The 12,746-nt window shown below is 38.3% G+C and overlaps 1 protein-coding gene across 1 annotated transcript; it reads right to left on the reverse strand.

The window, feature by feature from the left end:
• Positions 1-105: 105 nt before the first annotated feature.
• LOC141428041 (putative fatty acyl-CoA reductase CG5065) lies at positions 106-8,235 on the reverse strand (the record flags this gene model as incomplete). The annotated part of the gene is given in 8 exon segments (XM_074087736.1): positions 106-658; positions 1,436-1,693; positions 2,070-2,309; positions 4,099-4,297; positions 4,704-4,899; positions 5,102-5,287; positions 6,663-6,785; positions 8,038-8,235. Coding segments are annotated over 8 exon segments (1,551 nt in total). The 3' UTR covers positions 106-501.
• Between the last annotated feature and the right edge of the window lie 4,511 nt (positions 8,236-12,746).

Raw genomic sequence — 12,746 nt, forward strand, 5'->3', positions numbered from 1 at the left:
TGCGTTGCTCTAATCGATCTGCCGTATTGTTTCTCAGGCACATCCATCGTGATATGCCTGGCCAACTTAGGCATATCATGAAATGGCGCCATTTCATGATATGCCTAGGAATTTCGAGATCTGGCGGATTTTACGATCGGCCGCCGACATATATATTTAAAACTTAATAACCACAACAGAATAATATACCAAGTTTTGGCGAAATTGGTATCGGTCTTCTGAAGATTCCACCGACAGTATTTGATCATTTTCTTTTTACACGTCTCTTCAGTTAAAAGACACACTAGGTACACTGTCTACCATAATTACAACACATACCTTCTATCAAGACAGACTTCAAGCACATATAACGAATAAAAAGTTGAAAACAGAGCTTCGATGCAATTGGTAAAGCTCTTGCTTGGCAGGCGAACTATTACCTACAAAACATTCGAGCAAAGCACTTCTTAAAATTTCCCAAATCTCGATTGTAGTCTGTGACAACGATCTTATTTATTTTTATTAGTCTTGAAACACCGCCTTCCCAACAAAAGGCAAATGACGAACGAGGGGTCCTCCGTGAGATAGAACTTCTCTGATTGGTTCAAAATATGCCGCCATACAGGAAATGATGAAGAGGTAGAAGAACACCGTCACCAGTTTATCCAGAATCCAGAGACTGAAATAAAACAAACAACATTTTATTTATGGCCTAAAATTGCACTATAACTTTTTTTACTGTAAATCAATACTTCCGTACTTAATATTATAAATGCGAAAGTGTGTGTGTTTGTATGTTTGTGTGTATGTTTGTCCGTCTTTCACGTCGAAACGAAGCGGCTGATCGACGTAATTTTTGGCATAGGGATAGTTTATGGGCCAGAGAGTGATATAGGCTACTTTTTATCCCGGAAAAATGCACAGTGCCCGAGGGAACAGCGCGCGATAACCGAATTCCACGCGGGCGAAGCCGCGGGCAAAAGCTAGTATGTATATAGTACTTATTACTCGAGGTCTCGTGAGACATAGGTATACAAAATTACACAAATCAAACAGTGCGCAGTTAAATTAGGTGATTATTACATCCGGGCCTTAAAAGTCAACGTCTCAAAATAATAAAATGTCGCGTTAAGTTCCCGCCCGGTTCAGTGGGGGATTGGGAACTTCACGCACATCATCGATTTTCTTCGCAGGTTGTGCAGGTTTCCTCACGATGTTTTCCTTACCGTAAAGCTCGTGGTAAATTTTAAATGTATTTTCGCACATGCATTTCCAAAAACTCATAGGTGCGAGCCAGGGTTTGAACCCACGATCTTCCGCTTGAGAGGCGATATGTCAAACCACTAGGCCGCCACGGCTTCGGCCTGTGGCAAGCAGTGGAATAGGCCGTTATAATGACGATGAAGTTCCAGGTACAAATAATAATAAGCTGAAATTGCGAAAACAATAAACTTACATGTTGTTCTGCAGCCTTGCTTTCGGTAGATTCTCCATCTTTTCCTTCAAGCAATACAACTTCCCGCCAATCATGCAACTCTCAATATACGGTTCATCCTGGATAATACTCAGGTCCATGGGGAACAGCTTATGGTCCACAGGGTTCAGTGAACCCGGCAAAGCTTTGAAATTATTGGTGTCGAACCACCACTCTCTCGTCGTGAAGTATTGGAGAACTTCTAGGCCGGTCGATATTCTGTTCTGGATCTTAACCATGCTGAAAGTTTGAAAAATATACTTACTTAATGAGTCAGATGAACTTTCTATTGTGGGCAAACACAGTCAAATCTCGCGTTCTCGCGTTTCTCGCGTTCGCGTGCTCCTGAGAGGAAGGGCTATGAAATAGCCCGAAACCTGTCGAGCTAAACTCGGTTTAAGACGTAAGTTATCCGTTATAATAACATTTAATATGAGTGAGTCCCACGGTAGTTTCATGTTCAAAGTCTTACTCTCCAGAATATTACGTCGAAGTTATGGTTCAGCCGATCTAAAGTGATGCACGATCATACAATTCTTCGTCAATTTTTTTATTTACTTATATAATAATAGTTAATGCAAACTAAAGTAGGTAGGTACTTTATGACAATACTTACAATCGTTTCTGTCCAAATATCAGCATCAAAAAGTCAATCAGATAAGCCGGTATGATATGATAAAAGAACACACAAAGGCTATGGATGAACTTGTTGTGTCTAATGTTCCCATCAGGGTACCACAATGGACCTTCGAATGGGTATTTGCGAATGGTTGCCTTTCCGTTATCCAGGACTTGTTTCCAGGTGGTGTCTCTGTCGTCTCCAGTGGTTATGTTGTAGACAGGGAGCGCTGGAGGTCTGCAAATACCACAGATAACGATGTAGGTAAGTCAGTGTTAAGGTATGAAGCGTAGTAGTAAGTAGCTGGCACCAGGCTACCTACTCCGAAACTCGAAACTCGAAGTTCGTGTCGAGCGGTCCCTCTGACACTTATACTATTTAATACGAGAGCGAGAGGGACCGCACGACACGAACTTCGAGTTTCGAGTTTCGGAGTAGCCCTGCAGAGGCCCGTATTGCCTAACGTTTCTGACGCTCGCGATAGCAATTAAATGACAGATTTCAAATACAAAAACTGTCATTTGATTGCGATCCCGAGCGTTAGAAAAATTATTCACTTACAGTTTTTTTTAAATATAAATAAACATCATGGAACAATTGACACCAACATTGACCTATTTTTTTTTTATTCGACTGGATGGCAAACGAGCAAGTGGGTCTCCTGATTTTAAGAGATCACCACCGCCCATAAACATCTGCATGCAACACCAGGGGTATTGCAGATGCGTTGCTAACCTAGACGCCTAAGATGGGATACCTCAAGTGCCAGTAATTTCACCGGCTGTCTTACTCTCCACGCCGAAACACAACAGTGCAACCACTGCTGCTTTACGGCAGGATTAGCGAGCAAGATGGTGGTAGCAATCCGGGCGGACCTTGCACAAGGTCCTACCACCTGCAAACCCAAAGTGAGCAATGCTTGTGTTATACAGTATAGATTAGAATAGTGAATAATGTAAGTACCTATTTCCATCGGGAAAAGTCAGATTTCACTTGGAACACAACGGCATACGAACTGTCAATCAATTGTTGTATTAAATGAGTGACATTTTCATATCCATTAATATGGAACTTTATTATTCATTAGTGTCAAATATCAAAACGGCTGTGCCTGTACGATGGGTACACCTACTGAAGCTAATAAAATAGAGAGAGCACGATAAATACGAACTTTTCTTTTTAATAAAAGATCTCTGATTTAATTTAGTATCTTCATACCTTGTATAGTGAAGACACAATGCTGCGATGCTGCGATGGAAAACCATTCTACACTACATGTTTAAATAGGTGTGAAACACTCAACATACATACACACTATACATACACTTTTCATACATATTAAGGTATTGGCCCCGCCCGACCGGCCTCGAGCTTTTTAGTAGATTCTGTCATTCTGTAGCCAAGCCATTCGGCTATCCGGTTTTAACAAAGCAAAAGCACAGCGTTGAAAGTATATCGGTGATATGAAGAAGAAAACTTAAGAATGTAACTTTGTTTATAGTCTGCAAGCACGATACAGTTCGGTAGGTACCTATTAATATCTATTCTGTGGTTCGGTTAAGCGGATTGCCTAGAACATAAATTCTGAATCGCGATGTTGTAGCTTTAGAATTTTTTTTATAGGGCAGTGGTAATATAAAATGTAAAAGAAAAACTCAAACAGGGCGGTAGGCAAAATAAGATTGTGAACCTATGGGCTACACTTTAGCATGGCTACTAAATTCCAATTTTAAATATTCCTCGTGGACAAATTTCGAGCCAAGTTACTGGCCTATAACAAAAACCTACCACCTACCACAAATATAAGTGGGGAAAATTAAGTAAGATAGGTCGATCTACTAAAAGCCTGTTCCATTCGGTCGTCTGGTATTTCTTTTGTCATTGTACTCATTTGTCATTGATCTGTTGAAAGAGTGACAAAGTACCAGTTGCTGCAATTCACACGTGTGTCTCATAATATGGCCTTTACAATTTCGTGCTAAATACAATACGAACACAGATAAAGTAGGTAATTGAAAACACGAACCTCTGCGTCTGTGTGCCAATCTTGTACGCAATGACGATGATTGCGTTAATGGCAATGTCGACAGGGATGACCTCACAATGGTAGTGGCCGTAGCAGTGCATGGAACGGATGACGCCCTTTCCGGCGCCAACCATCAGGCCTATAGGCCCGTTGAGATTGTCCACCCAGCCTGGTATCGGGTCTTTGTAGGAGGGGGTGACTAGAATTGTAAAGAACATCAATTACTCCCTGCTAATTGACAAATAAGTAAGCAGGAATCCTATCTTCAGTCACAGAATATATAATAGTACTAACATACTTCAGAGTAAAATCGTATATTTCACTTACAAAGAGTAGAAATTGTGAACATGTCTATAGGTATAAATATATCAGTCATTTTGAGAATTTTAAGAATCAATTAATCATTAGTTACTAGTAATGTATTATTATTACTCGTTATTTTTTTAATTTGTTTGTGTTGCTTTAAAAAAAATATCCTATTGTCCATGACATCGAGAGCTTGCTCTGCACTCTTGTCTTATTGGCTAAACATGGAGATTAAATTCGCAACCAAAATAAGGCTCATGTTTGTCGAGGGTAAGTTTTTCTTTTATAAAATTATTTACCTATACTGGGTCTCACGATAACAGATGGAAGTTCCGGATGGCTCTCACGCACGAGAGCCTCGGCCAGTCTCTTGGAGTAGGTGTAGGAGTTTGGATGCATCTTCAGGATTGATGGCGAGAGGAGTTTGAGCTGATCCTCGGTTAACCAGCTCGCAGCGCGCAACACTTCGTGGGGGTCGTTCGGTGGGTCATGCACCTTAAAAAAGAGATGACTAGGCATTAATAAAATCTGCATTAAGTAGTTTTGTAGATATTTTTTTTTCTATTCTTCAAACATCAAAGCGATCTCAGCATCCATTGGGATTCAAAAATTTCTTTGGGCAGTCGTATAAAATTATAATCCCGCACTCACTCGCATAAAAATCAAGACTTAACATGCCCGTTGTGTAAGATCATACCTGCTCAGCCATACGCTCATAATCTGGGTAACAGAAAGCGGTGGAGAGGTGCACGAAGGCAGCTATGTTCCTCATCTTCCTCGCGACATCCAAGACACGTAGGGTACCTCTAGTGTTCATCTCTAGTCCTTCCTTCAGAGGTGCTTCTAGTCGCAAACTGGCTGCGAAGTGGAACACTACTGATACCTGAAAAAGATATGGAAGTTTCATTTATAATTTGTTAAGGAAATCGAACCTGAAATGACCTGTGTTTGTTCATTAGTTTTAGGTATGCATAGTTTATAACTTGGTGATGAGATATCTCTTGGGTTTACTTCAAGTTTTTTCTTCTAAGTCATTTTTAGGGTTCCGCGTTAGCGTTGAGATATCAAAAGACAAAAACGGAACCCTTATAGGATCACTTTGTTGTCCGTCCGTCCGTCCGTCTGTCAAGACCCCTTTTCTCAGGAACGCGTGGAGGTATCAAGCTGAAATTTATATTAAATACTCAGTTCTACTGTCCCTTGGAGCTGTGAAAAAATCAAACCAACGCAATCAAAAGATGCAGCCGTTTATGCTGCAAATTTCCGCAAATATCCGAAACTCGCAAGAGAATCAAAACCTACAGGGTACTTCCCGTGAACTCAGAATCTTGAAATTTGGTACGAAGCAACGTCTTATAGCACAGATAAAGGAAAAAAATTGAGAACCGTAATTTTTTTTATAATAAAAATATTGATAAGGAACCCTCGGTGCGCGAGTCCGACTCGCACTTGGCCGGTATTTTTTCATTCTCAACTTGGTTTTCACTGGTTTGTCACACCACAGTGCTGGAGTTTGGAGTTCTTGTTCACAACAGAGAATATTGCTGCTCACTACCACATCAGTTCCATTAGCCACCTTTTCAATACGATACCCTTATAGCGAAGTCCATTCTATTATAATAAGGGTTCCGTTTTATCACTCTGATGCAGGAACCAAAACGTACTAGGTTTATGTTTTTTTTAATTACTTTTTGTTGTTACTCATTTAAATCGTATGGCTGTTGTGGTGTTTTTATAATTAAGGCCTTTGGGAACTGACATGTTCATTATCGTTTAATCAAAGTTCCATAATAAATAAAGATAAAAAAAACACGTGTACGTACTTATACATATGTAACTATGTACCTACTATCGAACCAACTGAATCGTGACCACTGTGGAACTTTTTCGTAGAAAAAGTCATAGTGACATTGCATTGCTTGACAAGGGAATTAATTGTGACAGGAATGATATGGTTCGACTGTACTGTATTTACAAACTAATTTTTTACTACTTCTTGGGATCGGATTGATCTGAAATTTGATATACTTATCTAAATTTGGAGACAATAGAATTGTTAGTGGCATTCTGGTGGTCCAGCTAGGATTGTCCCCCAGGTCGGAACTCCTCAACGTTGAAAGGCCTCGACTTGAAATTTGGTACGAAAATTGTAGTTATGATGAAAATGCAAGTAGATACAATCATCTAAAATTACAGTCAGTTAAAAAGTTTGAAATAAAAATGTTTTTTAAAAAAAAACTTATTGTTACTGTTCTTACCTCATCGTAAAGCAGTTTAAGGATATTGTCCTCGATTCCGAGATTGTCAAATAGTATGTCACCAGTCACTGGAATCAGTTTTTGCATCATGTGTGATTTCTCTTCCCTTAAACGCGAGAAAAGCTGAAAAATGGAAAACAGAAAATCAATATTATTTCCATTGTACCTTGTAAGGCTACGTACACACTATGCGGTTAATCGCGCGGTATATAAGCGCGCCGTCCCTCATCAAAATATCGCTTGAGAAAGAGACGGTGCGCTAAAACTGCGCAGTTAGGCGCATAGTGCGTACGTAGCCTAAAGATCCAACGTTTTATTAAAAAATAATTATTGTGTAAATACAGACATTAATCAATCAAGGTAATAGTAATTTGCGAGCAATGTACGTGTCCAAGCATCACATTAACAACACACCTAATAAAACGATAATTTTATTAGATAGGTATAGACATCTAAAAAGCCATTTTAACAGTAAATTTTTGCTTTGGCCTAAAAATTTAATGTGTGTTGTTTTAGCATGGAATGACACTTTAGTAAGCTGTCCGTTACCTAATTTAAACAGCCAATTTAGAATGTTACAGCTCTGTTTTTAATTTATAGCCCAAAACCTGATAGTTCAGGAAATATGAATTGGTTTTTTTTTTATAAACCATAATAATTTTACAAAAGAGAGTTTATCTACCGCTGTCAATCGCTCATTTTATGTAAATCTTAGGTAAGACTTGAAATTTTTAACATGAAACTACCGTGAGACTCATTGTAAATGACAACACAACGGACAACTCACGTCCGAAACCGAGTACAGCTGACATGTCGAGCTAAACTCGATCACAGACGCTCGCCATCCGCGACTTGAAATCATTGTTGCGGAGCACACTGCAACGCCAAAAAAGCAGCTTTAACAATTTGCTTACATCTTACTGGTTTGTCACATGGTTATGTAATTAGTGAAGCTTATAATGTAGATGGTCAATTCATATTTCCTAGACTTTACCTACTCGGTAAAGCCATAAAACAATTTGTCTTTAAATCAGCGATTTGCACAAAATGGACTACGCGTATATTTGATCTGTTGCTTTTAATTCCTGACTCCAAGGGCGTTTCACCACTCATGCCAAAAATTTATGTGACAGATATCTGTGATGTCGTCTCTGTTTGTTTTGACCCAGTAAGTGAGACGAGATCACATACATATCGTCACTATTTTGAAAAAATCTCGTATCTCAAATCAATACGTCAACAAATTTGACCCTTAAAACAATGTACATTAATTTCACTCGGAAAGATCATCGATTTTGAGATCAGCTTTTTTCAAAGTAGTGACGATATCTGTCACAAATTATCAATGAGTGGTGAAACAGGACCTAAAACTCACGGGCAGTTTCCACATGTCCTCGATACGCGACTCCGGCGTTTTGCCGCGCTTCGGCCGCACCAGTGCGTATACGCAGCCGATGTCGGGCACGGAGTAGAGAAGCTTCTCTATCAGCACCTTGCCCATGAGTCCTGAAGCGCCGGTCACCAGAACCTTGCGGCCTCGGTACCACTCGTTGATCTCTGACGTCATCTTTATCTGTGATTTTTTTTATTTATTAACGTTGTCAAAAGTTTTACGTTTGACCTATTTTTTATCAGCAATATGCTTGCTCAGCAAAATCTAAGATAAGCATATTATTTGACAATAGTTAAATTTAAAACTGGTATGTACATAAAACTATCCTAAACTTAAAAACAAAAATTAAACTAAATAAAATTGATGCTGGTAGCGTTTCCTCTTTGAATAGCCAAAGTCAAAATCAAAATATCTTTATTCAGATAAGGCTAGCACTTTATGAATGTCAAAAATCTAGCACCGTTCGGGAAAACCTCTGTTGAGAAGAATCCTAAATTTGTTAATTGTGAAAAAATACATTTTACCTATTTTGGTGAACTAAAAAAAAACAATAGGTTTTTTTTTTGGCTAGCGACACCATAAAGCTATAACCAACATCGGCGTCACTATTCATAGTTTCTCAGTCAGTGAAAAGTCAATACTTATGTCTGAGATAACATTATAGAAAAATACTTATAAGTAAATTAAAATAGTGAAGGACAGATTTATTTTTATTACTAGAAAATCGGAGGTCGTAAGTTCAAACTCGTCAAATATTTTAGCTTAAAATTTACATGAAAAACATTTTTTTTTAATAAACGCGAAATTAAAACAAGTCAATACAAATCTCTACTATATTATATTCTGTTCATAGTTAAGTTTTATTCCTGGTTATTGTTTCTTAATATGTGTTTTTTTTCGACTGGGTGGCAAACGAGCACGTGGGTCTCCTGATGGTAAGAGATCACCACCGCCCATTAACATCTGTAACACCAGGGGTATTGCAGTTTTATTTTCTTAAATATAAGTATTTTTTTCGTATAGTACCCACAATTTTTAGTTCAAGATTAATCGTTTTAGGATGTACCGTTACCGCTATGCAAACAGGGAACCGGGCAAATATTGCAATGCGTTCGATTTCCTCCGCCATTTTATTTTGCAACGCATGCAGCGTGCAATGATGCAAGCGGTGCCTGCGCGTGCGCGGCGTCTCTGTGCAACCATAGGCCTAACATTTGTAGTAAATATGTAGTTTTTACTCCTATTATGTGGCATACATAATGGGTACACATGTTGACGTTTGTATGTTGATGACATAATTATCGAACTATAAACAGCGATTTTACTTACCTGACAAGGCAAATGTGTTTGGGTAAGCAAAGTATCTAATTGTGTCTAGTTCATTGATATGGACCTCTGCAAAGTAACGCCTGATTCAATAAATGAAATAATCATCATCTTTATCTCACCCTACTTATATCCGCTGCAGGGCACAGACTTCTTGAAATGAGACGGCTTGGGCCATATTTCTCACGTGGGCGCTTCACATCCATCATTGAATTTCTTTGCAAGTGTGTGCAGGTTTCCACACGATGTTTTCCTCCACCGGCATTGCTCATGATAAATTCCATATGTAAATGAAATGGTCGCGAGAGAGCAAAGTAATTATTATAATAATAATTCATTGATATGGACCTCCGTAAGCAAACGCTTTGTTAATTATATTATTTGTTTCGCCAATGCCGGTGACAAACCGTACCTAATTGAGAAACTTCTTTCCTAATTGAACTATTGTTTAACTTCCTTTGGCTCTTGTTTGTTAAAGAAAACTCATAAGCTTTTGCAACGATTTCAAAATGCCTGTGTGAGATATTGCATTCCCTGTTCATCCACGTTCCCATACTTATTATACTCCATTTTTAAACAACGCAGGCATGCTAAATGTGTCGCATCGCAGGGAACTGTTGTTTGCTGCTTTGCTTTTTGATGTTGTGAGGACTGGTGCACCTGAGTACCTCCACAAAAGGCTGAAATGGTCGTCGATGGCAGCTAGATATCGAACAAACAGAGCCTGTATACTCTGCCCGTACAGACACAAGACAGCGGGGAAGTTAGTATTTGGCCTCAAAGTGTTGGAATAACATCCTTCCTCCTACAAGCAACAAAAGCAGCTTATACAAGCTCACTTGTAATGACTGCAGTAAAGTATATGTTGGTCAGACGGGTCGCAGTTTTAATGCTAGATTTAAAGAGCATTCGGCATATAGGAATGAGCATCCTGATAAGTCGAATTTTGCCAAACATTTGTTGGAATTAAATCATTCTTTATCGGACTCAGATTCGTATGAAGTGTTACATTATTGTGGCAAGGGGTTGTGGGGGGGGGTAGGGTAAATACAACAGTAAGTATGGGGTCTATTATTAATGAGCAGGTAAATTTAGTTTCATCTCCCTTGCTACGGCTTGGATCTAATTTCAGCAATGGTAGTTAATAAAACATGCCTTGACAGTAAATAAATAAAAATCAAGGTAGTTTTGAAGGACGGTTAAATTTATTAATAATTTGTAGGTAGTTTTGTTTTGTTTCATAAAATATATGTGGGTACTTGGGAGTTACAGTGACAAATTAAAACGGTGGTTGTGGTTCGTTAGTCTAACAACTGGTAGCATGGTGTACGGTTGTGTCACTCTGAAGATGAGCTCTGGTTGAGTTCGAAACGCGTCAGTGTAGTGTGGTGGTGGTGATAGATGGGTTTGTGTGATTTGTGTGTGTTCTTACAGTGTAGAGGTGGAGGAACTGCATGAACACGCATATTTTGCATATGCTTAGCTATCGTAAGGTCGCGGGTGAGCAAGGAAATTCTTTTAGTTCATCCCTCCACCTATTTGAGGAGTTCGTTTTAGCAAAGGTTTAAAACATATTTATTGGATTGCCAGAAGCTTCAGGTCAATGCTTAAACCCGGTATCGTCGGTTCTGTTTGACAACCAGGCTACGAAAATCTTTGTTTTTGTTTGCTTTAGGTACCTGTAGGTACTCAAATAATATCTGTTAAGATTATTATTTAAACCTTAAATTATATATTATAGTAGAGTAAAAATTGTATGTGACTGAGTGCGTCAACTCCTACTGGTTCCGACAGAATATCAGCGCTGTGACAGCAATGTCGCATGGCAGCAGCAGCACATGCTGAGTCGGCGCCTTTTCGCGGCTGTGCCATGACAACTTCATTTATATGTAACAACTTGAATTGTTTATTTTTGTAAAATTGTCATGGCATGTTTGTGAATAAAGTTTTTTATCTGTCTATCTATCTAAACTTAGAGACTTATTTATTGGAACGAAACTAACTTCATCGCATATTATCACGTTAAATAACTACAAATCCCCGCGTCAAGTCAAGCGGTCTAGGTTGGCAACGTATCGGTATTGCAGATGTTTATGGGCGGTGGTGATTTCTTACCATCAGGAGACCCACTTGTTCGGTTGCCAACCAGTCGAATAAAAAAATAAAAGCGGACGAAAACAATAGGTACAACATGTCTTGTATTATTAAAACTACGTGGGTAGTTCAACAAAATCAAAACACTCAACAACCACCGTAAGTCTATTCTTTACTTAGTTTATTCTCATCCGCGCGACCGCGCCACGACCGTAACGGCCTACGACGATACAGTTTCGTTTAAAAAAAGTTATAATGGAATTTTACTACCCGTTTGGTTTTAATACCACGAGAATGTCAAAAAATTATAGCAGACCTCTGACCCATGGAAAGCAAAAGATGGTAAGTATACAAAAAACTGATAACTGATTACCAGAGGTAGGAATTCTCGTGGCACTTTTCAGCTGTCACATGGGGCTTCTCGTTTATCGCCTTCGATATTAAAATCTAATCTAAAATATTAAAGAAGACTAAAAGTAAAGGTAACAACAGGAGGTATTATCGTTAAAGAGCGATCTCTTTCTGATAAGTTTTGTTTGAGTGTGGAAAATGTGAAATAGAGATTTCCAATGAAAACAATGAAAAGTTAATAGTTAACAATGTCATATTTAATCAGTTCAGTTTTTTATAAGAAACAATAAAATGTTATGTTATATATTTACATTAATTTCTATATAAAATTTCCAATATGTTGGTATCCAAAGGTTATCTCGAAGAGATCGCTCATTCGCGATAAGACTGCGTGTTGTTTACTTGTACTGGTAATCATATTTTAAATATTATATTCTGTATTTATCGATATACATATGTATATCGCAAGTCGATAAACGAGAAGTCCCTATGACAGCTGAACATTTTCACGGAAATTCCGGCAACTTATATTACTGATGTAGAAAATTAGACATTGTCATTTCAAAGTTCAATATCTCTAAAACGGCTGAACCGATTTTAAAGAAACTTAGTAAGAACCACCGTAGGAAAATTCGCATTTACGTAAAAAAACTGCATCAAAATAGGTCTGTCTGTTTGAGAGCTACAATGCCACAGATAGACAGAAATTGTCGTCAAACTTATAACACCCTTCTTTTTGGATCGGGGGTTAAAAATTGTTTTTAATTATTTACCAATTTTATTTTGATACTTATCCTTTTGGTTCCACTGTATGTACCTAGATTCTTCTTTGTTTCAGTATGTTATTAACAAACACTATCGAAATAAAAACTTCCGTTGACATAATAATTTGTGAGAAGATAGGCACACAGGTCATACAA

This window comes from Choristoneura fumiferana, chromosome 5, assembly GCF_025370935.1.
Source record: "Choristoneura fumiferana chromosome 5, NRCan_CFum_1, whole genome shotgun sequence".
NCBI lineage: Eukaryota > Metazoa > Arthropoda > Insecta > Lepidoptera > Tortricidae > Choristoneura > Choristoneura fumiferana.